General features: G+C 45.5%; 2 protein-coding genes across 5 annotated transcripts in view; one reads left to right on the top strand and one right to left on the bottom strand.

The window, feature by feature from the left end:
- Positions 1-6898: 6898 nt before the first annotated feature.
- Positions 6899-9608, top strand: Higd1b (HIG1 hypoxia inducible domain family member 1B). 3 transcript variants are annotated; one of them, XM_046442776.2, is made up of 4 exons: positions 6899-7044; positions 7864-8014; positions 8722-8856; positions 9469-9608. In XM_046442776.2, exons 2-4 carry the CDS (start codon positions 7915-7917, stop codon positions 9531-9533), a joined length of 300 nt encoding a protein of 99 aa, XP_046298732.1. In that variant the 5' UTR covers positions 6899-7044; positions 7864-7914; the 3' UTR covers positions 9534-9608. The 3 variants fall into 3 exon arrangements, with proteins under 3 accessions (XP_046298732.1, XP_046298734.1, XP_046298733.1); XM_046442778.2 differs by having other exon boundaries at positions 6965-7044; positions 7826-8014; XM_046442777.2 differs by lacking the exon at positions 6899-7044 and adding an exon at positions 7627-7783.
- A 431-nt stretch (positions 9609-10039) lies between these two features.
- Positions 10040-27607, bottom strand: part of Eftud2 (elongation factor Tu GTP binding domain containing 2) — a 40286-nt gene continuing 22718 nt past the window's right edge. For both annotated transcript variants that reach the window (XM_046442767.2, XM_046442768.2), the window contains exons 12-28: positions 23550-23613; positions 23094-23184; positions 20887-21022; positions 19073-19200; positions 18063-18256; positions 16852-16963; positions 16214-16354; positions 15271-15372; positions 14358-14440; positions 13659-13745; positions 13327-13453; positions 13036-13123; positions 12167-12285; positions 11924-12018; positions 11343-11496; positions 11054-11161; positions 10040-10689 (exon numbers count right to left, since the gene is read on the bottom strand). In XM_046442767.2, coding sequence (XP_046298723.1) covers positions 10594-10689; positions 11054-11161; positions 11343-11496; positions 11924-12018; positions 12167-12285; positions 13036-13123; positions 13327-13453; positions 13659-13745; positions 14358-14440; positions 15271-15372; positions 16214-16354; positions 16852-16963; positions 18063-18256; positions 19073-19200; positions 20887-21022; positions 23094-23184; positions 23550-23613 — 1925 coding nt within the window. In that variant the 3' untranslated portion in view covers positions 10040-10593. The remainder of the gene's footprint in view (positions 10690-11053; positions 11162-11342; positions 11497-11923; positions 12019-12166; positions 12286-13035; positions 13124-13326; positions 13454-13658; positions 13746-14357; positions 14441-15270; positions 15373-16213; positions 16355-16851; positions 16964-18062; positions 18257-19072; positions 19201-20886; positions 21023-23093; positions 23185-23549; positions 23614-27607) is intronic.

Raw genomic sequence — 27607 nt, 5'->3', positions numbered from 1 at the left:
TCTGTAGCTTTTTTGTTCCTGGTGATGGGAACTGAACCAGAGAGGCTCTACTACTAAGATACATTCCCAGCCCTTTTTATTTTCAGATAAAGGTCTTGCCAAATCACTGAGCCTCCCAAGTTGCTGGGATTACAAGCATGCACCACTGCACTTGACTCTGAGCATATGAATACTTCCATAAAAACATTTAAGCTAACTGTGATGGCACCCACCTGAAATCCCAGCAACTCAGGAGGTTAAGGCAGGAGGACCACAAGTTCAAAGCCAGCCTCAGCAACTTAGTGAGGTCCTTAGCAACTTAAGAAAGATCCTGTCTCAAAATAAAACATAAAAAGGGCTGAGGATGTGGCTCAGTGGTGCAGCACTCCTGGTTCAATCCCTGGTACCAAAAAACAAAAACAAAACACCAAGGCTGGAGGCTCTTAGGCGCAGGTATTCCTCAGGGTCTGGAGCACACCAGGGGCTCTGCTAGAATGTGAGCTCCCTGAGTAGGAGTGCTGAGTCCCAGATTCTAGAACACAGGCTGGTGTGTAGTAGGTGCTTAGGAAGTATGAGCTGAATGAATGAATGAAGGCTTGCCATTCCTAGAACAAAAAAGGTTGCTGGAAGGAATGGGGGAGAAGCCCCAAGTTTCAAACTGGGAAATGAGTCTGGATTCCAGCCTCTGGCAGGGAGTGGCTGAGCCTAGTGCTGTGAGAACCACATCACCTTTTATCCACATGGGGCCCAGGGAGGGAAGGATCAAAACCCAATTTGAGAACTCGAGAGTCACCCTGCGGCTCTGTGGTTTGGGAACAGTAAGGTCAACTTGAAGCCTGCAGTGTGTCACTGTTTCCATTACACATTTTTCAGGGTCCCTACTTGGCTAGTAAACTCAGATTTGATTCCTCTGTCTTGGAGGATGGGGGCCAAGGCCCAGAGAGGTAGGATTTGGGAACACTGCCTGTTGGCAACAAGGAGTCGCCTGTCTGGATAGGAAGAAAGAATTGTGAGGAAGTTTTTCTTTTTCTTTTTTTTTCCTTGGGAGCATGGTATTAATAGCACAAACCTCTCTCCCTCCCCTCTAATCCCTAGCAGTTTCGGTTAACCTGTGGGACACATGCTTTTTCTTCCTGTCTTTGCTGGAAGTTAGCTGAAGCAGATTTTTTTTTGGTCGTCAAAATTTTTTAAGCCAGGCATGGTAGTTCTCAACTGTAATCCCAGCTGCTCTGGAAGATCACGAGTTCAAAGCCAGCCTCAGCAACTTAGTTAGGCCCTAAGCAACTCAGCAAGATCCTGTCTCTAATAAAATACATAAAGGGGCTGGGGATGTGGCTCCATGGTTAAGTGCTCCTGGGTTCAATTCCCAGTACCACCCCCACACCAAAAAAAAAAAAAACCCTTTTTTGAATAGGTAATTCAAATAGTATAAAAGGAACAGCAAGATGAACCCCTACCAGGTGTCTCTAGAACCCTGTTAGCAGTTTATTGTGTATTAGTGCTGGATTTTGAATTAAGGTCAACTTTATTGGGAGAGTGAAGGTTAGGTGTAGTGTGTGTTGGAGCTAGGGGTGGGGGAGACTTAAGGATTTCTGCCCTGGTCTTCTTCACCTGACGAGGACTTCTGGGCAAGCTCAGAACACAATGTGCTGGCTTTGACTGAACTTTCCTTGGTAAGAGGCAATGGGAGGCAAGTGTGTAGACCCTGAATTGTCTGGAAACCCTGGATTCAAAAGTTCACTCTAGCCAGATGCTGTGGCATAGGCCTATAATCCCAATGACTAGGGAGGCTGAGGCAGGAGGATCACAAGTTCAAGGCCAGTTTCAGCAACTTAGCAAGCTTAGTGAGACCCTATCTCCAAATAAAAAAAGGGGCTGGAGCTTTTAGCTCAGTGGCCGAGAGCTTGCCTAGGATGTGTGAGGCACTGGGTTCAATTTTTAGCACCCCATAAAAATAAATAAATGAAATATTTAAAAATTAAAATAATAAAGTACCCCTGGGTTAAATCTTCAGTACCAAAAAAAAAAATTCACTCTGTCCAGCTGTTTGCATACTTTTTTGCTCATTTTTAAAAAGATGGTTGTGAGAACAAGATATCGAAACATATATAAAAATCACATTATAAATTGCTATATGTTAATTTTCCATTTTGAAATGGTTGACAGTGGTTATCATTGTTGGTTGGAAGGCTCAGCCCATTCACTTGCTCTGTGATCTGACTTTTGGTTTCTTCAACTGTGAAATGGGAATAACAAGATTTACCTGTTATAGCAGCTGTAAGGGTCAAATAAAATATGTAAAGTCCCCAAACCCTGCAGGTTCTCATGATATTAGTCCTTCCTAGAGGCTGTTTTAGAGAAAGCTGGATAATTTGTGAATTCAAAAGCCCTCAACATTCTGGATGCATGCATGCCTGTAATCCCAGCAGCTAGGGAGGCTAAGGCAGGAGGATCACAAGTTCAAAGGCAGCCTCAGCAAAAGTGAGGCGCTAAGCAACTCAGTGAGACCCTGTCTCTAAATAAAATACAAAATAGGGCTGGGGATGTGGCTCAGAGACTGAGTGGCCCTGAGTTCAATCCTCAGTACCCACCCCGCCCCCCCCAAAAAAAAAGCCCTCAACAGGAAGACCTTTCAATTACTAGGTCTTCTGCATCTCAGAATTATTCCTCACAAGATAGGATCCTCTTATGTCACCATCACTACAGCCAGGTTCAGTCTTTCATTCACTATTATCCATGCCCCCTCTTTTTTTTTTGAGACAGTCTCACTAAGTTGCTGAGACTGGTCTCAAATTCCTCAGCCTCCTGAGTAGCTGGGACTACAAGTATGGACCACCAAGCCCAGTTGTATCCATGACCTCTTAAAATCTGTGAACAGAAAGATTAATGGGTACCCAGGACACTTTAGTGGCACCAGGCTTGTGGCTCTTGAGGCTGTCCTTGAACAAATGTTACAAGGTCCTTGAACTTCAGTGCTTTTTTTTTTAATTCCTTTTTTTATATGGTTGTAGATGGACAGCAGGCCTTTATTTTATTTATTTATTTTTATGTGGTGCTGAAGATCGAACCCAGGGCTTCACACATGCCAGGCAAGTGCTCTGCCACTGAGCTCCAGCCCCAGCCCCAGTGCTTGATTTTAAAAGGAGAGAGGGTGTTATACCCTCCCCATCCCAAGTACCTCCTAGAGACTACTTCAATTTAGCCACATTGTCTGGAAACTTCCACATCCCCTGCCTGGTCCTGTTACCCCCTCTTTCTTCTCAAATCCCCAGATTCTACTATATAGCTCCACATTTCTCCCCTGTGTTCCCCCAGCCTTTCAGCCCTATTCCTTCCCATTCCAGTCCCAACAGGGAGCATCCTCTGTTCCTTGTCAAGTTCATTCTCCATCATCCCCTCACTCATGGCTTTCATTCCCTCAAGGCAAAAGCTACACGTCCCTTCCCTCCCCCATCTGCCCACTCAGCTCCCTTGGGCTATATATAGCACAGCTGTGCCTTAGATTGTGGCCAGAGCTTGGAGACTCAGCCCTACCTCCCCCATCCTTGCCCCTTCAACACAACAGAGAGAACATGTTTGAAGGTGCCGACAATGTTGGGTAGGGCAGGATGAAAAAGGATGTGCTGAATTTGAGATTTGGGAAAATTTGAGATTTTTCCCAATCTATTGTGTTCCAGCCTGCTACCCATTCCCTGTCACTTGTTCCTTCTGGAGGAAGAGGAACAGACAGTGAACAGAGGAGTTCTAACAACCATTCTATTTAACCCTTGAAGTAATCCTATGGCAGATGCTACCCGCATTTCTCAGGCGAGTGCATAGACTCAGAGGTCCAGTGGCATGATCAAATCATTACAGTTATGGGCTAATTGATTCCATATCTGACTTTGGACTATACACCAATTCTGTCTACATCGTTAATTTCAACCCCTCCACATCAAAATTTCTATTAACGTGCCCTGATTTGGAAGGGAAAGAGGTTTACTAAGCAAATTACTAATGTAGAAATGATGAAACGGAAACAATTATTAAAGACTTGGCATGTTAACAAGAATCATGCTATCATAATTTTATCTTATCTGTTTACTAAAGCAGGACTCTACAGAAATTTGTTCCTTGAAGTTTTAGTTACTGTATGTTCTCAGAAGTTTTTTTGAAATAAAAATACTTTGTATATTTGAAATTTAAAAAAAAAATTGCTGGGCGGAAGCTGGGCATGGTGGTGCATGCCTATAATCCCAGCAACTAGGGAGGCTGAGGCAGGAGGATCACAAATTAAAGGCCAGTATGGGGGCATGGGAATGGGTTCAATCTCCAGGACATGTTGCAGGGAGTGGACGTGATGGGGGGTTATCTACATAAAGTAATTAGCACACCGCTTGGCCTATAGAAGATGTTCAGTAAATACAGTGAATCACAGCAACTGTTACCATTTTCTCAGCTCTGGGCTGAAATTATGCTGTGGAAGCATCATTATAAAGTCAACAGGGAAAAGCAGAACTTGGCTTTCCATAGGTTGGCCCCTGTTTTTCAAAGAACTTGAAGTTACTCCCGATTCCTGTCATCTTATGCAGACATTTTTATCCCCCTCATCCTGCCTAGATGAGCAAGAATATGTACCATCCATATCTTGAAAGTTCAAGAGGCAGCGCTGGGTGTGTGTGTGTGAAAGACAGGGAAGAGAGTTCCCATGGACGCTCGGGGATATGTGAAGGCTCTGGGGAGTTGCTATAACCCTGAGTCTCTTCATAGAACAGTGAGTGTTAGAGAGAAGAGGAACATCAGCTGCTGGACAAATTTCCAGTGCTGAAAAGGCCCCTTTGGGACACACACAGGGCTAAAAGTAATCTAGAGAAAGAACAAAGGCCTGGGATGGAGTGAGACCCTCCAAGGTGTATCCTCATCTTTCCCAATTTGCATAGCAAGTGCTTTTCCCTCTCCAGTGAAGGGTATTGCAATTGATTTGCATGCCTAAACCTCAATATCAATCCAGAGGGTTTCAGTTTGGTCCTCTCTGGTTAGTATTGCAGTTAGGACAAGAAAATTTGAGGCAGCCAGACCTGGGTTCAGATTATAATACCAACATTAGGTGTGCACCTTGGATAAATCATTTGGTTTCTATGAAACTCAGTTCCTTCCTCTGTGAGAAGTCTGAAACATAAGTGTCTAATACACAATAGCAATAATGCCCGTCACTGTCATCTCTGAACCTGAGAACTCTACAGGCAGCACAAAGGGCTTTAGAGACATGAAGTCCCAATTGTTTCAATCCCCCAGACAAATCTCCTTAGTCCACAAAACATTCCTGAGAGGACCAACACCAAGACCAGAGAGTCAGTTTCTCACAAATAGGTATTTTACTTATATTCCATATAGTCTATAAGCGTATTGAAAGCAGCTGAGCATGGTGGCATACACCTGTTATAATTCCAGTGATTTGGGAGGCTGAGACAGGAGAATCACAAGTTTGAGTCTAGCCTTGTCAATTTGGTGAGGCCCTATTCCCCAAAATAAAAAGGACAGGAGTATGACTCAGTTATAAAGCACTTGTGGATTCAAATCCCAGTACCTTAGTGGAAAACCTAGGATCTCTGGCCAACTTTGCTTCTTTATCTTCATTTCAGTTCTCCATATCACCACCACGTCTCATCCCACCATCTGAGAACCAGATCACATCAGTTAAAGGATCCTCTCCATTTGGTCCTATTGAAGGAACAGAGGAGGCAGGACACCCAAGACATCAGGAAACAGTTTTATTTGGCTGCAGCCAGGTTCAGAGGGCACAGCTTTTGCTGTAATCAATTAATCCCCTGAACCCCTGCAGGTAGTTTCAGAATTTTATACCCAGCAAATAAGGGGAGGGGCTCAGAAGTTCACAGTTTCTAGAAGTTCACATAAAAGCAGATTTTTCTTCTACTTGATTTGGGCAAGTTAACCCTTCAAGGACAACACCTGAGAAGGGGAGAGCTTCTTCTCCCCTTTCTTTCCTCCCCATGCCAGCCTGTTACCAGGGAGCCCAATTGGTAACTTATCTTAGAAATGTAGACATCTCTGTGAAGCCCCAGCTCAAGGCCAGAGGCCTTGTTTAAAGGTTTTGTCCTTTTTATTACATTTTACATTTGCAAACACACTTCTACAAACTACTATACTGGATACATGTTTGTGAAAAACAAGTAAAGGGGTGTTCAGCACCTGGAGTGCTGATTTCTTCCCAGCCAATGGCCGAGTAAAGTAGAGCAACAGGAAAATAGGAAGTTTAACTACATTGAACTTTTTTTTTTTGAGAGACTCTTTTGCTTATAGTCTTTTTAAAAAATATTTATTTTTTAAGTTATTGGTGGATACAGTATCTTTATTTTTTATTTTATGTGGTGCTGAGGATCAAATCCAGTGCCTCACGCATGCTGGGCAAGTGCTCTACCTCTGAGCCACAACCCAACCCCTTGCTTCAGTCTTTTTTTTTTTTTTTTTTAAATATTTATTTATTTTTTTTTTTTAGTTTTTGGCGGACACAACATCTTTGTTTGTATGTGGTGCTGAGGATCGAACCCGGGCCGCATGCATGACAGGCGAGTGCGCTACCACTTGAGCCACATCCCCAGCCCCTTGCTTCAGTCTTTAAAAAATCATTTTTAGTTGTAGATGGACACAATACCTTTATTTATTTATTTATTTTTATGTGGTGCCAGGGATTGAACCCAGTGTCTCACACATGCTAGGCAAGCGCTCTATCATTGAGCCACAATCCTGGCCCTGCTTATAGTCTTAAAACCAATTATGGTGAAAATTTCTGGAGAAGCTTAGTTAAGATTTTTTTTTGTGTGTGGAGGAGGGGGTGTCACTACAGTCCAACATGCTTTTCCAGTGTCTGCAGCTCAGCAGATGGGGGGTTAAGACCCATGCTCTGTCCTTTCTCCACCCATCTCTTTCCCGACTTCAAAGTCTGCATAAAGCTCAAGTCACTGCTTCCCTGACCCCAAAGTGATAGCTCCAACATCGGCTCTTGGATGGTTCAAAACAGCAGATGCTGAGCCCTGGCTCACACTCCACTTTCTACCATCTCCTAGGGTAAGCACCAGCATGCAGAGATCTGTGGGGCCACTGGTCATTTCTTCTCCAGGAGAAGAGAAGGGGCAACTAGGAAGAGAAGTTGACTCAAGTAGGGAGAATTGGTCTTATGTTTGGACTTAAGAAGGCATCCCACTGGCAGAAATCCCGCTGTGAGGACCAGGACTACATCTAGTTTGTGAGCAGGGCAGATATTTACAGGGGTTGGCAAGTTAGAACAGTAGGAGTTTTCTCCCTAGAAATGGAGGTAGTGGTTTGAAGAGCAGCTCAGAGACCGGAATTTGTTTTAGTATTAATGTGCAAAATATATGCTAAATTATACATAAATCAATGTCCCATTGTTTGAACCTCTGCCTCTGGTGATTTAGTATTCAGTACTGTAACTGGGATGATTCTGGCTCCCTAGGGCCAGATCCTACTCTTTAGCTCCCTCAGGAGTAACTGTCACAAAACCAGGACCAGTGGAGGCCCCCAAGATTCAAGGACTGTTCCTCTCAGTCTCTCTGGATTTTTCCAGTTGTTTTTCTTGGCCCAAGGATCTTACCCAGTGATGCAAATGGAGGGAAGGGGGGTGGCAGAGAAAACAGTAAAGTCAGAATGAGTTGGGGAAGAAGCAGATGTTGGGAGGAAGAGGCAGACATTAGGAAGGACATGGAGGAAGTGGCTGCTAGTGGCCCAAACACCTGAGACAGGATACCCAGGAGGGACATCTTTTCAAGAGGAGACTGTGCTTAGCATGGTGAGAGGATGCTAGCGGGTAACCAACTCCTTTCCACTCCAGACTGAGAACCAGAATTCTTACTGTGGGGTACCTCCTAGGTCTGGGCTGAAGTCTAAGACCCCTGGCTGTTAACAACTGGGTCCAGGATCATGTCTGCTAACAAAGGCTGGTGGGTGCCACCTGAGGGCGAGGACAGCGTGTCTGAGAAGTTCCTAAGGAAGACCAGGGACTCTCCATTGGTACCCATAGGTGAGTAGGGAAAAGAATGGGGACATGAAGGGGGAACTTCTCTCAAAGAGATAGTGACTTCTGGTCTTTCCAAAGGAGAATGAGAGGTTGGGGATTTAGTTCAGTGGTACAGTGCTTGGTTAGCAAGAATGAGGCCCTGGGTTCAATCCCCAGGACCACCACCACCACCACCACACACACACACACAAAAAAAAAAAAAAGAATGAGGCAGAGGTTAGAGAAATTAAGTGGTCCTATGCACTGCACCAGGAACAAACCCTCACAATGAGACAAGGGAGTCTGGATGGGTGGAAGTGGACAGGAACTGAATGCATGGGACAAAGGGAAACTTGGGGCACCAACACCAGCCTCAGGATGGGGAGGGTCAGAATTATAATTTGGGATCCCTCAGGGATTCCTTTAAGTCCCTGGGAGAGCAGAAAAACAGCTGTACCAGGATGTGGGAGCCAGCTGTGGTTAGAGACGGGGCCCCAGCACCAAGGTAGCATGGTCATGGGGATGGGCTATTTGTATATGGGAAAGGGATACAGCCACTTTAAAAATACCATCAAGGGGAATCAGCTCAACCTAATGCTACCCGCTCCCCTCTCAAACTGCACAAAAGCAGCCATTTATCTAGCCTCCCAGCCTGTCTAGAGGCTGTCTCATCAGAGGACAATTGAGCTTGAAGGCCAAGGCCAGGGGTTGGTCACATTCTCTGCCCACAGGCTTGGGAGGCTGCCTGCTGGTGGCAGCATACAGAATTTATCGGCTGAAAGCTCGTGGTTCCACCAAGATGTCCATACATCTGATTCACACCCGAGTGGCAGCACAGGCCTGTGCTGTGGGTGCAATCATGCTAGGTAAGCAGCTTGGGGTGGGGGGCAGGTCACAGGAGAACTGCAAATTGGCTGAGGTAAAAGTCTGAGTTCTCACAATCAAAAGGCCCTTGACTTCCCATAGGACGCACATCAAACCCTTGAAGAGGCTTCTGAACTGAGACATTGTCAGGGTTCCCTGTTCAGTCTCCTGCCCTGGGCCTGTGGGATGGTGTGCAGCCTGCTTCATGAGGTTGCCCTAGAAATGAGAAATGTCATGCAGCAGAACATGTTGGATCTCTTCCTTTCTTGTTAAAAAAGGCAGGAAGCTACTTGCTGTGACAGCAAGCCAATCCCCTCACTGAGCCTGTTTCTGATGTGTAACACAGCTAGTCACCCCAGCTTGCCCACTTCACAGATTGCTGAGGTATCTCAGACAGATACAGAATACACACTAAAGTGCTTTGTGAACTGCTGAATGGGCTGTTCCCACAGGCTGTGTGGTTAGATGCATGGAGCAGCTGTTGGGACTGATAAGCAAGGATGCCGAACTCTCAAAGGACCAGCTAGAATGGAAACTTTGGGACACCAGGGGGAGCCACAGAATGGGTACAGGATTCAGATGGCAAGGGGCATTTCTTCTTCTTCCTCACACAGGCGCTGTGTACACGATGTACAGAGATTACAGCAAGAGGACGGCACAGGACACTGGGGAGAAGTAGTGCTCCTGAGGGGGCTGGGTGGCCTGACCCTCTCCTCAGCCTCTGTATGTGCCTAATAAACCAGTGCTGAGGAAAGTCAAGTGTCTTCTTCACTAGCAGAGAGCAGAGGAAGGGACCTAGAAGAAAGGCTGGATATCATGGAGCTTTGGTCCCCAACTCCAGGGACAGGGAGACATATAAGGGGCAGTGGTCTCCTAAGGTCAAGGTAGGCAGACCTTAAATCCCAGAATCCCATCAACTCCCATACCACCTCAGGTCTGCCCAGAAGCAGTATGGAGTGGGCACGGGATGGAGGGGCAACGAAGGGGCCTTGAGGCTCATGGGAACACTGAAGTAAGAGAAAGGCGTTCCTCCACAGACTGCTTTCCCTGGGGACCCAGGCAGGAAGGAGGCAGCAGCTGGAGCAGAGGCAATGATGCCTCATGGGAGATGACATATATCCAGAATGTAAGCATGAGGACTAGACGGGATGGGGGTGCGGAGGATGAAAGAAGCAGGCCAAGGCAGAGGTCAGAATTTTCTGTTCATTTACAAAACACAACTAAGGTTGAACTTGTAAAAAATAAAATTCCATGTAAATCCTGAAGACAGTGGCTCTTGGGGTTAAAAACTTTCATCCTCCAGGCCGGGCATGGTGGCGCATGCCTGTTATCCCAGCTGGAGGATTGCGAGTTCAATTTAGCGAGGTGGTAAACAACTCAGTGAGACCCTGTCTCAAATAAAATACAGAATTGGACCGGGGATATGGCTCAGTGGTCGAGTGCCCCCGAGTTTAATTCCCAGTACCACAAAAAAATTCCAAATAAACAAACTAACAAACAAAATAACACTCATCCTCTTCTCCTTCCCTGGGCCCAAGCTCCTCCTTGGGAATGGAGCCAGGCAGAGGCCACAGAAAGAATCAGGAGGCCAAATGGCCCTTCTTCACTGGGACTCTGGACTGGAGGTTTGAGAGTTGTTCATCATGGCCACAGCAACTCTCAGACACTCTTTGACAACACGAAGACCAAGTCACACAGGTCTCAGCTTCAAGTCCAGGAACTGCCAGGAACACCTGCACTCACATGGGGTAATTGAGCACAACATCTTGTTTGGCGAGCTCCAGCAACATAGGATCGTCGAAGAACTTGCTGATGCTCACATCTTCACTCAGGCCCTGTGGAGAATGGGGGCAAGTGCAAGAGTGAGCTCCATATGGGGACTGGCTGAGCTAGGGGCTGTCCAAGACCTGGGCTGGAGGTGGAGGCTGGCAGGAGCTGGAATGTAGATAACTATTCAGAAGCTGTGCCTTTAGGGTACTGTCACAGCCCAGAAGACACTCCTCTCCCAGCTCCCATTTCCCTAAAGGCCCCAGTTCTGGTTGTCTAAGGAATGTACAAATCACTTCCTTCCACACTGTGCGGCAAACTATTCTCAGTCTACAGGCCCTCAGGAAAAGGGTCCATGAAGAAGAAAGGAACCAAACTTCTGCTGAGGCTCCTGGGGGTTGAGGGACTACAATGGGCCTGAGGAACACGTACCTTCCTACGACGGGTTTTAATCATGAATTCCCGGGCCAGGTGAGGAGCTGGCTGTGGCTCCAAGGGGCGGATGACAATGCTCTTGTCCAGAGGATCACCAGGTACAATCTGAAAGGCAAAGGGTTTCTAATGTTCTAGGCAGACTTGGATTCCAGAGGCTTCAAGCCCAAAGCAGGACTCTTCTCTAGGATACTAAACACCTCACTTGGGGGGTTGGAGAAATAGGTTAGATAGGGATCAGCTTGTATAGGTGGAAAGCCAGGCTGGCTGGTTTGCCCCATTTTCTTACCTGCCAATGGTGGAAGACAGACAGGGAAAAGGCCTGTCCCTGGGTATGAGTCCGGAGATCAGTCTCAAAGCCAAAAGAGTCGATGGCTGGAATGAAAGCTTTGATGGTGTAGAGAGGGGAGCCTGGGATGGGTGCATCCTGAGTCACATGCCCCCTGGGACAGAAAGGCAAAGGTTGAATCCTTACGTATACAGAGGCCAAAAGCCAAGGAGCAATCTGGCTTTTGCTGCTCCCAGATTCAACCTAGCCCAAAGTTCCCAGCAAAGAAAAAATAACCAAGAATGCTCTACAGAGAGCAGAAAAAGCAGACAGGATAGGGTCCTAGAGATATTCACACGGTTGACTTGCTTCAGTACTTCCCCCAGGAGCTCTCTGAGTAGGGGTCCAAGAAATTTCAGTTGTAATTTGTGATAAAGCCAGAGATTGCCTCATTCCTCTCTACTTCCTTCTGGAAAGTGAGCTGACTGGGTCTGGAGTGGACAGATTTGAGGCTAAGCTCTACTCTGCCCCCTCAGCAGCTGAGGCATTTCCTGTTCTGCTCTTGATCTTAGCACTCTCCCTGACACACTGCGGTTGCTCACCTGCGCCTGGCCAGGACAGTATAAACGGCAGATACACAGTCTGCAGGGGCCTGGACCTCTACAAAGTAGTAAGGCTCCATCAAACGAGGAGTGGCCTGCAACAGAGCAGGGAGAAAGGGCTCAGCTTGGGGAGGGCTGAGAAGGGAGACCCTGGATAAAATGTCTCCAGGCGCCCAAAGCCTGGTCCTCTACTTATCGCCCTGTCCAGGGAAACAGGATGGTTCCCTACAGCCCTGCTCTTACCATGAGGAAGGCAGAATAGACAACTCTCCTGGCTGTGGGGATAATCTGGCCTCCACCCCGGTGCAGAGGCTCCTGGGCAACCACCGCATCCAGGATCTTAAACTTGACATTCCGAATCACTAAAAAGGAGATGAGGACAACTCTGTGAGGTTTAGTTCTGGGGCTAGTCACAGGGCTATAGCAGAGCAGTACAGAATCTTGCTACATTACATACATCACAGCCACAGAAAATGTGGTACAAAAATCACACTGGAGCTGGGCACAGTGACACCCAGCAACTCAGGAGTACAAGGCAGGAGTACCAAGTTTGAGACCAACCTGAGCAACTTAGAGAGATCCTGTCTCAAAATAAAAATTAAAAAAGGGCTGAGGATGTAGCCAGTGCTACAGCACCCCTGGATTCAGTTCCTTATATACACACTATCTGAGAATGGGTGTTCTAATCAGATCAAGAAGGTGTGTGGTAAAAGAGGTCAGCAGTTAAGTATACATTTGATTCAGGCCTTAAGAGCTTTTCTACAAATTTGTGGGTTCCCCCACCCTGCAGATATTAAACCTTTCTGTTTGGAAGCAGAATCAAGTTCTAGGAATTTCATATTTAGTCCCATGAAGTCCAATCTGGGTCAATAAACCACTCCAATCTCAGTCTTCACTATATCTCTTGTCACATACACCCAAAGACAGCTCCTATTCAGGAGTGAGAAGCAATGTTGGTCTAGAAGTGACTTCATTTCTAGGAAGTGCCAAGTGGTGGCAATGGGATAAGGAAAGGGGAGGAAGTTGGCCCAGGACATGGGACAGACCCTATGTACATTCCTAGCTGCTTCTCTGGCTGGGTCCCATGGATGGGGGAGGCGCTATGGACTTACATTCATCACACAGGGGCCCCTCCCTGGTTCCCCACTGGAAACCTTGAACGATGCTATCCTTCACTGAGCCAAGAAGAGCCTTGTCCACCTGTAGAGAAACATGAAGGCTCCTCAGCAGTCCTCCTACCAACCGAAAAGTTGAGAGGGGGAGAAGAGAGGTACAGCTAGGAGAAGACCCTCTCCTTCACCAGAGAACTCAAAATATTTTTGGAGAAAAGGAGGACACACTGCAGTTTCCTCTACTCAGGAGCTATAAAGAGTGCCACGTGGTTCCCATCAGTTCTGCAGTACCTCAGAGGGCAAGGTATCATCCACCAGGATGTTGGGGCCTGTGGCATCAGGGCCAAAAGCCCAGATAGACCGGGCAGCCAGCAGATCCCAATCATACTTGGTCTGGAAGAACTCTCCCAGCTTCTTTCTGGGGAAAGGAGAAAATGGAGGTATCAGACGGCTCTGTTGAAGGCTTCAGGTCCATGGACCCTCCCTTTCTGGAGAAGATTCACCCCATTCAGCCCATGCTGTGCTCGGAACATTAGCAAAGGCGGGACACATAACTCCTTCCCAGAATGATGTGTGGCAGGTAAACTGTGGCATTGGCCCTAGAGGCAGAGCCATGCACCCACCTGTTCCATGTTATCTGAACCACCTCATTCTCTATGTCTTCGGCGAGGCCCTTCTCAAGAGGCTCAGCAATCATGGTGATCTTGTTCCTGGTGAGAAAGACAAAGGCAATGAGGAGGGCTCACAGGACTAGTGGGGCTTTCCTAAGGAAAGGGCAACAAAGCGGACAGCTGAGGCAGTGACATCAGAGGATGCCTCAGGGGCAGGGTGGAACAAAGGACTTGTCTTCTTTCATTTCAGTCTATTAGTTTGTTAAACAAGTGGAGCTACGGCTGGGAATGTAGTTTAGTGGTAGAGCACATGCTCAGCACATGCAAGGCCCTGGGTTCCATCCTCACTAGCAAAAAAATAAATAATAACAATTTATTTTTGGGATACCAGGGAATAATAATAATAATTTAAAACAACCAACAATTAGATTTTGGGGCAAATTTTTATTTTGTCACATGACAGAGGAGAAGTGGCAACTATGGAATTCCTCTTGGTAATATCTAAGACAAAGGATTCATACAGCATCTTGTCCAAAAGCATAAGGGACAAGGGGCTGGGGTAAACACAGGTATCTTAAGCACAAGCACCTTCTCTCCCTGTCTTGGGTGTCTCTACTTCCACAGTGCTAGGCTGGGGGTGGAACTGGGGTGAGTGTAGGGGGACAGTGTCCTTCAGGCTGCCAGTCCAGGGACACTATGCTCCCAGCTTACTTTTTATTGGGTGTTTCAGCAAAGCATTTGAGGGAGGATGTTTCCACCACCGTCTCACAAAATGTGACCACTGGGTCAGCCACCTGGGAACAAAATAAATTGCTGAGGCAAAGTCTACTTTTGTTGGAAGGACAAAGTTCTACCTAAGGGAACTCTGAAGTACCCTTGGCTCTCCCTCTTTGAGAACCCCCTGTTCCTTCACCAGCACAGGTAACAGGCACAATGCAGGCTGAAGCACTGTCCATGCCATCACTAAAAAGCCTGAGAAGACAGTAAAGGTATTTTATTCCTGAGCCAAGAGTAAGTAGGAAATCAAAACAAGGGCCTTAATTATAGTCTTCCAAGACAGCTTCCAACATGTGCTTGGCCCCCCACCGTCAGTCACTGAACAATTCCTGGGGGTGCAACAGTCAGTGCTAGAGACCCTGGTGAACACCTGCTCCCTGATGCTTACTCATGCACATCAGCAGATGAGTCTAACAGAGGTACTGAGGGTACCTGCCCAAGTAGCACCGGACACTGAAGAAAGTGTGCCTCAACTGGGAGATGGAGGCCAAGGGATGCATGGTTCAAAGGACCACATCAGGAGTGGTGATAATGAATCTGCAAGAGCCACCCTCCACTCACCTCAAAACCGTCCACTCCAAGCCCTCCATCACTACAATTGTGAAATAATTTTTCTAACAAAAGACAAAAAATAACTGGCCTGGGAACCTTGACACTGAGAATAACCCAGTGAGGGGACAAAAAAGTTCTCCAAAGCCTTCACAAAGGAGAAGCAACAGAAAGTGCTTTCTATAAGTGGATATCTTCTAGTTCACCCCTCTTCTCTTGGACATCCAGTGAAATCTGCCTGGAGCAAGGATTCTGGCTGCTGGATAGGCAGGGGCCAAAGAAAGGTGCACTAATTTACCTTGATGTCTATCTCTGAGTACATCTTCCGCAGATCATGCATGACACAGTCCAGGTAGAGCTCTCCAGTGCCCAGGATCACATGCTCGCCAGACTCTTCCACCTGAAACACAACAGCCCTGGTGGTTACAGCCTGGACTCTCTTGTGTGAGCAACTGCATATGCAAACAGAATCCAGGCCAGTACTGGACAGGGGATGCCTCAACCTACTATCAGAAATAGTGACTGTTCCAGCCTCTTCAAAAAACCTCAGTAAGGCCGGGCACAGTGGCACATGCTTGTAATCCCAGTCAGTGGCTTGGAAGGCTAAAATAGGAGGACTGTGAGTTCAAAGCCAGCCTCAGCAAAAAGTGAGGTTCTAAGCAACTCAGTGAGACCCTGTTTCTAAATAAAATACAAAATAGGGCTGGGGATGTGTCTCAGTGACCAAGTGACCCCGAGTTCAATCCCTGGTACCGAACAACAACAAAACCACCTCAGTGAGGCATACTTCCTTACCTATTGGTCCTTGAGAAGGTGGGAGCACTTAGCACAGTGCTACTGAGTGTAAAGTCACTGACTTCAGTCCTATCTTAGCCATTTAGGAGAAACCCTACCCTATGTCCACGGACAACAAACTAGCCCTTTAGCTTGGCCAGTTACTCAGAAAGGTATATTGACAGGATTAGAAGTGTTCAAGGACACGAATAACTTTTCTGGAAGAATCAATTCAAAGTGTATTCATAAGGAATATATTCTTTCTATGTAAAGACACTGGGGGAACCTACATACACAGGTTTTATCCTGCCCTCAAGTAATATTAATAGGCATGACTGCTCCTGTCATCATTTGCCAAAAGCAACAGTTCAGGAACACCTGAGAATGTGAAGTAGAAGGTGGTGCAGAGCAGGCAGCCAGGGCAAATTTGGCTTGGCAGCAGCAGAAGCAGCAGGCCCCACACATACCTTGGTGGTGAGGGACGGATAACTCTTGTTGACCTTGCGCAGGCCATCGAGCATCTTGGGTAGCTCTGAGGGGTTGACTGGCTCCACAGCAATCTTAATAACAGATGTGGTATTGAACTTCAAGGGCCGGAAAATCTGAGCCTGAGATTCAAAATGCAGAGGAGTCAGGGCATCTGGTCTGAGAAGGCACAGAAGGTGCAGGTGTAGGCTGGGCAGGGAAGCAGTGTGCCTAGAGTGTGTGAGGACCAGATCCCACCCCCAGCACCACAGTGATGGGGTAAAAAGATGCAGGCAGGCATATGAGAGAGCTGAGGACTTGCTGAGAGTCAGATATTCCCCAAACAGGAGCCTCTGTGCTGCTTGGGGACAACCCAAAAGGCTAATCATTCCCACATATTTTGGCAGAACAAAAAGAAGTGGAAAAGAACAAAATATTCCTAACATCTTGAGTTTAAGTACAGGGAGAATCCAGCAGGGTCAGAACTAAAAGGCTGAGTCCATGCTGGGGCCTGTAACCAGGAAGTGGCAACGACTTTGAGTTAGACCCCTTGGAGTTCCTGTTTGTTGTTCACATGTGCCCTGGTTCCTCGTGACCCTCTAGCTTAAGCCATTCTAGCTGGCCTCTTCAGAAATGCTACCTCCTCATTGCCTCGGGGTTCCGTTATGGTCGCTGTCTTCACGATTGGTTGATCAACACCTTCAATCAGAACCCAGTTGCCTGCAGGAACACGGTTCACTTCAATGTGGTACCTGGAACAACATCCAATAAGCAGTCATGGAACTTAGGATGAGCATTCACTGCATAAAAATGCACTGGGCCAGGAGCAGAGACACGCAGACCAGGTACTTCTTGCAGGGGAGAGAGGCAAACAATATAATCATACAATTCCATGTATTCAAAGAGTGCCTTGAAAAAAAAAAAGTATAAGGAATCAGAAGAGGACATAACAGGAGAATGTAATTTCAATCAGAGGTTTATGGTAAAAGTCACTGCCTGGGGTGTCCAACATAAGGGGATATCAAAAGATGAAAGATACTTCACCTTTCTTGGTTCTTTGATTTTCTTTTGCCTTCTAGAGAATTTGGTAGATTTGGAGGAGGGAAAAGGGACCCTGATTAAGGCAGAGCAGACACATTAGGGAACAGGACTGCCTTGGTTCTCCCTGCCAATTGAGATGCCTACATCATAAACTGATAGGCAGCCAGAGGTTGAGGTAAATTTGACTGAGGATCGTCAAAGCACAGGCAATAAAGTTTGGGAAACAATTTCTTTTGGGTAGAAACAGAAAGGTTATAACTTAAAGGATCACAGAAGAAATGAAGAGAACTAAGATGAATAAAAATGGAAATCTTCCTATAAAAGTTCAAAATGCAGAGGTAAATTGGGCAGTGGTGCATGCTTTTAATCCCAGCAACTCAGGAGGATGACACAGGTGGATCCCAAGTTCAAGGTCAGCCTCAGCAACTTGGTGAGACCCCTGGCAACTTAGTAAGATTCTGTCTCAAATAAATGGATAGGTAGGTAGGTAAGTAGATAGATAGGGCTAGGAATGTCGTTTAGTGGTAGACTGTCCCTGAGTTTAATCCCAGAAATGAAAAAATAACAAAAAACAACAGAGGCAAGGCTTTTGGCATTATTCCAACAGTAGCTGCTCTTTGGCCCTAGCCACCCTGAGTAGTAAGAACTGGAAGGTGATAGCTATGCTGAGGGAGGGTCCTCCTACCCTCCCGCCACTGTGAAGAGCCAGGCAGCCACTGTACTTCCAAGGAGGATTACTCCTCCCAGCTTTTAGGGGAAGTCGCAGGATAGAGGCCAAGACATGCCCCGGGAGGCTATGGTTGGCAGTACCTGGCCACAGAGATCCAAAGGCGGCCCACGGTGCATATCTGGGAATCTTCCTCATCCTCCAGAGTATAGTTCTCCCCCAGCACCTTCACAGGCTGCCCAGCATGGATGGTGCCACTCAGTACCCGGCCGAATGCATGAAACTGAACTCCATCATCTGTGCTGTACATTTTAGTAGTGTGACACATCAGGGGACCCTGGAGGAAGAGACAGGGCAGCTTCAACTACATACATCTTGTGGGTAAGTACCGCTGTCTTCACCTCTTGGCAGTAACTACATGAACTCCGGAGAACGCAGACCTAAGGAAGATATGGTGATCACCCAAGAAAGTTCCAAACCATGGTCTGACCCTTCCTCTCTGGAGGGTTAACAGGAGACACAGGCTAAGGTAACGGGAAGATAAGCAGGTTTGGGATGGCAAATTGGCAATACTGACAAAATTACTTGCCCTAAATTTCCTCTGAACGTGTAACTCACAATTCTCAACCAACCATATGCTTATGACGAGACACTACATTGCCTAAGGAATGGCTGGAGATTTTTTTTTTTGGTAGTTGCTGTTTTTTGGTGTCTGGGGATTGAACCCAGGGTCCTATCCATGCTAAGCATATGCTCTAGCATGGAGCTACACTCTAGCCCTAGAAAGGTGTTTTTAAACCCCAGACTGACAAGACAGATACCACTTGTTGAATCTTTACTATCTGCCAGTAATCTTTACTATAGCACCATGTGTGTTTAGCACCATGCTAAACACAACTGTAATACTTCCTTAATCTTGTTTAACTGTCATAACAACTGCTCACATATTATCCTCACATTACTGAACAAGACCCTGAGAGTCAGAAAGCATGAGAGTGTTCACTAGTACTGGTAACATCTGGCTGTGAATTCAGACCTGACTCTGCTCACGGAGGGTTCAGTGGGAGGCAAAGATGGGAAAGAGAGCATTACTCCTAAGACCAAAAATCAGTATGCCTATGCAGGAAGGGAACTGGGGGCCATGTTCACTTACATCAGGGTCACAGTCGCTCATGGCCTCGCCAAGGTCAGAGTCTACACCACCTGTGTAGGTGTGCTCAATCTTAGGCTTGGCACCCACCTTTGGAGAAGGGATGTGCTGTACACACATGTCCACAAAGCCTGTGGAGAGAGAAGAGAAAGCCATGACTACATACTCTCATAGGGGGAAAGGAGCAGCAATTATGGACCTTCTCATGACACTGAGGAAAATGCAAGGAGTATGATTTTGGTTCTAAAAACTATGGAACTATGGGAGACCAACCTTACTCGTGACTGAGTCACACTCCCCGGCTGGGTGCTGAGGTGCTCAGTCACAGAAATGTGGCAGAGCTTTCCCCACCCTTCTTGGGTTTGAGGGTTGGTGTCTCATGCATGGGTGTGTCTTGCTATAGCCCCATGGGTGAAGCTATGCTCACCTGTTCCTTTGTAATATAACCCCTTACCCTGTTTAGAATAGAATCTTCCATGGAAGTGCCTTGTGTGTGTCTCCTTTTCTTACTGTGCCCTTGAGTGTGGCCTACCCAGGTGTCAGTCAACCCAGTCAACCTGCTGACAGTGGACATCGTGAAGATAGACTCAGCCTCCTGAAACCTGACCCCTTGCCTCATCTGAATAGCTTCTCCTCAATAAAAGGGGTCAGCATGTGCTCTTGCTCTCTCTCTTCCTGCGGACCCTTAAGGTCAGAGGAGCCATCACAGCGATCCCAAAGAAAAAGGTATTTGTGTCTCTTGTGTGATTATTTTGTGCAGCCCAATTAGCCCAGTTCAACTGGAGTAACCCCTGAGCCTTTTAGTTGCAAACAGAATGGAACTATGATTTTAGGGAAGGATTTTGCTGAAAGATTTGGAGTTGTACCGATTCAGAAGTTTAAGAAGCAGGTCTTAGTGATATAGATTTCTTGGAACTCAGCTGACAAAACAGTTTAAAGTTTCTACAGCAATCCACAGCCACAGAGATCCATGCTTTTATTGACTATAAACATTTACTGAGAGCTTGTACTGACCTAGAAAAGCACCCTATCTCTTCTTGCTCAAATAATTCCTGAACTGAGAAACTCTCCATATTTCTATTCAATAAATTACTATTTTCCTAACAAAACAATAAGCCATATAAGAGAAAACACTCAACCAGGCATGGTGGCACACTTTTGTAATCTCAGTTACTTGGAAGGCTGAGGCAGAAAGATCACAAGTTCAAAGCCAGCCTCAGCAACTTACCGAGGCCCTAAGCAACTTAGCAAGACACTGTCTTAAAATATAAAAAAGGGCTAGAGATGTAGCTCAGTGGTTGAGTGCCCTGGGTTCAATCCCCAGTACCAAATAACAAACTCAGGTCTATTTTCAATCAGCCCAGTGCTTTTCCTGCTATATATTCTCATAGGAGAAAATGAGCAGCAATTATGGACCTCCTATGTCACTAAGGCACAGGAGAGCACCTTGTAGGAAAGGGAAACCTGGGTTTATAACCCAAGTCTCCTGAATCCTAGCCTAAAATCTCCCTACTATCTCACTCCCCTAGGTGTTTGCTTTCCTGACTATTCCCTAGCAAATATTCCAAACCCAGAATTTGTCTCATTTCTGTCACTTGGAAGCTCCTCCTGTTAGGGAGATCTAATTTCTTTAAGTTCCCAAGTCAGGAGTTTTGCTATCATCCACTAAGGAAAGCAGCTCAGAAAAAAATAGAAAGCTTCTGTATCCCAAACTATGGTTTGTTTAAAGAGCCTCAGCACTTGGACCACTACTACAGGGTAAAAAAGAGTTCTGGTGACACCTGTGACAGGACACAAGAAGGTGAGCTCTCTATTACCTGTGAACTCGCCAAAGAACTTTTTGCAGACCAGTCTGAGCAGGGGGCGGATGTTCAGCTTCAGCTCTTCCTTGGTCAGGTGGATGCCAAGCTCATCGAGGGTCCTCGGCAGGCTGGTGTCCACATCACCCACCACCTGTGGGAGAACCAGATACCAAGTCAACTGCAGTTAAGAGCCCTGGTGTGGTGCTACAGACAGGGAGGGCAAAGGGCAATCTGAAAAGCTGCTGCACTGGTTCTCTTCCACAGGGAGAGCTCTTCAAGGACAATAGTTTGGTTTCAAGAAGCCTAGTGGGGGGCTGGGATGTGGCTCAAGCGGTAACGCGCTTGCATGGCATGCGGGGGCGCTGGGTTCGATCCTCAGCACCACATAAAAATAAAAAATAAAGATGTCGTGTCCACTGAAAACTGAAAAATAAATATTAAAAATTCTCTCTTAAAAAAAAAAAAAAAGAGGAAGAAGAAGCCTAGCGTACCTACCCTTCAACCCAAAGTGGGGCAGAGCCAACTTGGTGAAATACCCATCTGCCAATAAACCAAGCACTCAGCTTGATTTCTGTTGATGCTGCCCCCAGGTGTCTGAAAAGCAGCATCACTTCTACTCAGGAAATCCCTTACCCCTCCTACTCCAGAGACTGTTCAGATTTAGAGGATCAAGGGACTGGAAGGAACCAAAAAAGGCCACCTAGCAGTTCATTCTGTCAGGACAATGCCACACTAAATTATCCTCAGCAGACTCAAGGTCTCCACTGAGGCAGATTCTATAAATTTCTTTTATTAATCCATTCCAGTCTTGACAAAAGATACTAAGTGTTTTTCAGTGCTGATAAATTTTAATGGCTATTTTGCCTTGTTGCTATGTTTTGCTCTTTTATCAGCTGGAATGGCCACACACATTCCGTGTGTGTGTGTGTGTGTGTGTGAGAGAGAGAGAGTGTGTGTGTGTGTGTGAGTGTGTGTGTCCTTTGTGCAAGATGCCTATTAAGCATATTTCATCACTGAGAAAGGTCTGTATGAAAATTCCTATGTAACATTTTTACCCTTTTAGTCCTGCACTTCCACTTCTGGTAGCACAAATTCATATAAACAAAATGTTATATTAAGTCTTTCCCCCAACACTGGATTACATCCCCAGCCCTATTTATTTATTCATTTATCTCTCTATCTATTTATCTATCTATCTATCTATCTATTTATTTGTGGTGCTGAGGATTGAACCCAGGGCTTTGTTCAAGCAGGGCAATCACTCTACCAACTGAACTATATCCCAGCCCCCCTTTTTATTTATTTAAAAAAAAAATTTACCAGGGATTTTACCCAGGGGCACTCAATACTGAGCCACATCCCCAGCCCTATTATTGCATTTTATTTACAGACAGGGTCTCACTGCTTATTAGCACCTTGACATGGCTGAGACCAGACTTGAACTTGCAATCCTCCTGTCAGCCTCCTGAGCTGCTGGGATTACAGGCATGCACCAACATGCCTGGCTTCCTTTTTATATTTTTTTTAATTTTAATTTTATTTTTTTAAGGTACCAGGGATTAAACACAGGGGCACTCAACCACTGAGCCACATCCCCAGCCCATTTTTGTATTTTATTAGAGACAGGGTCTCACTGAGTTGCTTAGCTGAGATCAGACTTGCAATCCTCCTGTCAGCCTCCTGAGCTGCTGGGATTACAGGCATGTGCCACTGCACCAGGCCCCTTTTTATTTTTTGAGGTAGGGTCTCACTAAGTTGCTAAGGCTGACTTCCAACTTGTCATCCTCCTTCTTCAGCTTCCTGCGTAGGTGGAATTATAGGCATGCACCACCATAGCTTGTTAACATAAACATCTTTAATATATAAACAACCGGGAGGTCACAATTATACCTGTAAATTAAATTCCCACAACCAAAATTATTCTTCTAAAGAGGATATATAATCCCAGCAATGCAGGAGGCTGAGGCAGGAGCATCACAAGTTCAAAGCCAGCCTAAACAAGGGCTTTGTGCATGCAAAAACAAAAAATAAAAAATAGGTCGGGATGTGAGTTCAATCTCTGGTACTAAACAAAAAAACAAAATGTTGACAGCCACTCCCTCATGCTCAGTAAAACAAAACTGAGCAGGTGAACAGGTTTAGGGCAGAGGGGAATATGACTTCACCAGTTTTTCCATCTGTGCTTATAAGAACAGACCTGAAGCAGGTGGCCTGACACTCACCTGAGCAAGGATCTTATAAAGGGGCTCCAAGATAAACTCCACGAAGCTCCTCTGGGAGCTGCTGGTTGGGGCCTTTTTTGTGAACTTTCGCCTAAAAAGAGAAACAAGAGTCCTGAGTGACCCAGGAGGGAGGAGGCAGTGTCACTGACCCCAAGGCTGCACTGCCTAAGTTCGGAGTCTGAGCAGGAGCAAAGGGAGGAATGCATTGTGATCATAGCTTCCAAAGAGATATTTTTGAGAGGACACATGATTACAACCCTCCTGCATGTCTGAGGACCTCAGTAGAAATAACCTCTCATACAATATTAGACACCAATCCAGGGGAACAAGGACAGCAGTTCATGTCTAAGAAACAAGTAGGTTTTATCTTGGAAATTCTTTATTTGTCCTTGCTTACTGAGGAGAATGGATTACCCCACCACCCTTTCAGAGAGTCATGAACCACACTCTACTTACGTCTTAGGGTTGAAGTAGATGTCACCCCAGAGTCTTTTAGCAAATTCCTGGTAATTAATGTCACCTACAGAAAAGTCACACAATTATAATCTACCTAGCACAGGGTTGTTTGAAATCTGTTTCAGGTGCTACAAGTGGTCCTCAACCATGTTGAGGAATTCTAGTATTTCCTTTCCAGGGTCCAGACACTTCTGTCTAGCCAAGTAGTCAGACAAAGTTACTCAGGCACAGGAAGGACAGGACTGGCCTAAAGTTGACAAGACTACGCTAAAGCCAAAATGAGAACACAAGTATTTTTCTCCCTTTTCAGCAAGCACTAGGACTGAGCTATAGACAAGGCATGAAACAACAGCTCAACCGCCTATATACATTTTCTGTCTGTATCTAACCCTCGGTCTTTCTAAGGAAGCACAGTTTAATGGTTCCTTTCTCTTCCCTTCTTTCTTTTATGCAGTGCTGGGGGTTGAACTCAGGGTCTCATGTGCATGCTAGGCAAACATTCTGCCACTGAGCCATATCCCCAGTCCTTCAATCTTTCTTGATCCACCTAAAAGCTCTACTCTGCTTCCAGTATGGGTCAACTTATTACTGAAGCATCTGCATAAGGCTCTAATGAGCCCTAAAACTCTAATAGGCAATCATTCAGCCCTCCAGAGAGAAAACACCAAAAACAATCTTTGTCTCATCTTTTATCAATTAATAGTTTTAGGCTGACTGCAACTGCTAAACCTAATCAGACTGAACCAAGCAACTGACTTGAAATTCAAGTGTCATGAGCTCCTGAAAAGCCAAGTTCAAAGGCAAATGCTTGAAATCCCAATTACTTGGGAGGATGAGGCAGGAATATTCCAAGTTCAAGGGCAGCCTAGGTAACTTAATGAGACCCTGTCTCAAAAAAAAAAAAAAAAAAGGGCTGCAATATGGCTCAGTGATTAAGCACTCTTGGGTTTAATCCCTGGTTCTAATAAACAAACAAACAAACAAACAAATAAATGAATGAACAGGACTGGGGGTGTTGTTGGAATTCAGTGATAAAGCACTTGCCTAGCATGTGAGACCCTCGGTTCAATCTCTAGCGCCACAAAAATAGCAACAACAATAAAAACCTCCTAAAAAATTCAATTAGGTCACTGACAAAACAACTACCTTCTGGATATCTCTTCCCAGATGTCAGGCTGTTTTTTCTCACCTGAGGCAGCACAAAGGAAAGTCACATTCCCCTTCAGACCTTTCAATCTCTTTGAGGGGCACCACAACATTTCAAATAAGTTCCAAATCTTTTTCTTCCCCATGTTAACTACCAAATCTTCCATTCTGTCCCACTTCAGTAGTTACCAAAATGTTCATTCTTCTCTGATCTGCAATGTCTTTTAGACCCCCTTACTGTTGCTCTTATTGTGTTGGAGCACTGGACTGAACTACTTCTCCTCTTATGTAGTGCTGGAGATGAAACCCAGGGCCTCTTGCATGCTAGGCAAGCACTCTACCACTGAACTATACTCTACCACTGAACTCCCAGACTTGGAGTGTATTTTTTCTTTTTCCTAGTACTGGGGATTGAATCGAGGAGTGCTCCACTGCTGAGCTACATCCCCAGCCATTTTTTAAATTTTGAGACAGGATTTAGCTAAGCAGCCTGTTGGCCTTGAGCTTGCAATCTTCTTGCTTCAACCTCTGAAGTAGCTGGGGTACAGCCATGTGCCACTGTGCTAGGCTGTACTGAACTTCTTGAATACCTATAAGAAGGTACCCAAAATTTAACAGAGGTTTCATAAATGATCACTGAAAGAATGAATGAACACTTCTCCAATCCATTTCTTCCTTTTCAAATTTCACAGGTAATGCTAATTGAATACCCACAATCCTATATCTGAACACTGGCAAAATATCTCGCATTCCATTCTCCTTCTGGTCTCTTTCATCAGATTTGCAGATATCACTCCAATCTCTGATAGTTTCTCATTTCCTACAGGATAAAGTACCTGGAATCCAAATCCTCCTCTATGTGGTCCGAAACCAGCCACTAGTAGTTTTTTTTAAGTTGTAGATGGACATAATACCTTTATTTATTTGTTTCATGTGGTGCTGAGGATGGAACCCACTGCCTCACACATGCCAGACGAGTGCTCTACCACTGAGCCATAACCCCAGACCCCTCACTAGCAATTTTGATTTGAACTTTCTCCTTGGCAATTTAGCCCACTGTTTTCTGCAGAGGCCATGACCGGCAATGCCTGCCTCCACACTCCCTCTTCCAATTCTATGAGTGTGGAATGCCTGGCTCCCTAGTCTCTACTTGCTCAAGCCTGCCTTTCTTTGTGCAGCCTACTGTGCTGCTAGGCCACTGAAGCTGACGTTCCCTGCCATTCCCTGAGCTCTACCTGCCTACCCCAGCTACTTGGCACTCAGCTCCTGCAATCACCTTACACTGCCATTCCTCACTCTGTGATTTTGACTAGTGGAAGAAACTCCTAGAAGTCAGATACTATTTATCATGCACTGTTATACTGTATCCCTAGCAAGAGGGCTCAGAATTGATTTGGCAGTATGGTGCAAATGATTTGAGAGAACCAACTCCACCAAGTCCTGTGACCTTGTGTAAAGTGAATATGTAAAATAAAGTGCAATATGTACTGCATATGAAAAATGAAGAGGAAGGACTACATATCTCTGATATTCCCTTCAATGCTGACCTTCTAGAAGTGCATGTACGGCTTTTCATGATGATGACACTGAAAAGTGGCCCAAAGGAGTAGTAACAGTTTTTTCCCATAGCTCAGAACATTTTCAAAGAGAAACTAAAGTATATGTACATTATAATTAGAGAAAGCGTCTTTGATTTTGCTTCCATGCTGATACAAAGGACACTGAGATGGACAAGTTGATACAAAGGACAAACTTGTACTGGAAGCCCACCAAATGAATTTCATTAATTGTCCACCTATCCATTTTTTAAAATAGCACTGTCTGGAAACAAATCAAATATTCATCTAATGGTGAATGATCCAATGATGAGTGAAAACCCAGGAAATAGGTATACATATGATCTCATTCATGTAAAATAATAAACAGGAAAAGAGAGAACCAAAAAGAAAATGTTAACAGTGGCAAGGGTAAAGAAGTCATGGGTATATTTTAATTTCTTGACCAGATTTTACTGTATTTTCCACTTTCCTATAATAAACACCTATTAAATATACATGTGTTTTTAAAACGATAGGCTGGAGGTCTAGTTCATTGATAGGGCAATGCCTGGCATCCATGAAGCCCTGGGTTCTATCTCCATTGCCACCACTACCAAAAAAAAAACAAGAACAAAAAAACAAAGCCAAAAAACACCAACTTTTTTTTTTTTTTTGGGGGGGGGTGGTTAACAGGGATTAACTTAGGGGCACTTAACCACTGAGCCACATCCCCAGCTGCCTTAACACTCCCCCGCCACCCAGTTTTTTAGAGACAAAGTCTCACTGAGTTGCTTACGGCTTTGTTAAGTTGCTGAGGCTGGCTTTGAACTTACGATCCTCTTGCCTCAGCCTTCCGAAGTCACTGGAATTACAGGCATCTATCACTGGGCCTGGCTAAACTTAAAAAATAAGTTTTGCTTGTTTTTTCAAAGGAACAAAGTCATCCACCCTGAGAATGAGGTGGTGTGACTTGTGAGAACAGAAATGGTGGTCCCCCACTACCTCTCTGTTGTGAGACCTCTCATAGGGCCTGTATCTTCAGCCCTGAAAAAAGGGTAACAACTCCCTATGAAAGAATTACTTCACTGACACACATAAGACTATCAATACATGGTTCCTATTGGAATTGGAGGTAACTGGTGAGGCAACAGAAATGGAAAAGCTGGGGAGCCCCTTAGGTAGGGAAGCTGACCTCAGAGATCTGGTGTCAATGCTCTGGACACCCATAGACTCATGCAACTGGGTCTGCCAGTGGAGGCTTGTACAGTCTAATTTGGGTTCTCAATTAGACCTATCAAATTTATATGTGTTTAGTTACAGCTGGAAAAACAGAAGCTCTAACAGAGCTTTAAGAAGGAAGTCTGAAATTGCTTT

Source organism: Marmota monax, unplaced genomic scaffold (genome assembly GCF_021218885.2).
Source record: "Marmota monax isolate L192 unplaced genomic scaffold, Marmota_monax_Labrador192_F-V1.1 WCK01_AAM20220418_F8-fsc00205, whole genome shotgun sequence".
In the NCBI taxonomy this organism is placed as follows: domain Eukaryota; kingdom Metazoa; phylum Chordata; class Mammalia; order Rodentia; family Sciuridae; genus Marmota; species Marmota monax.
The sequence above is the reverse complement of the archived record's forward strand: the minus strand, read 5'-3'. Positions and strand labels throughout refer to the sequence as shown.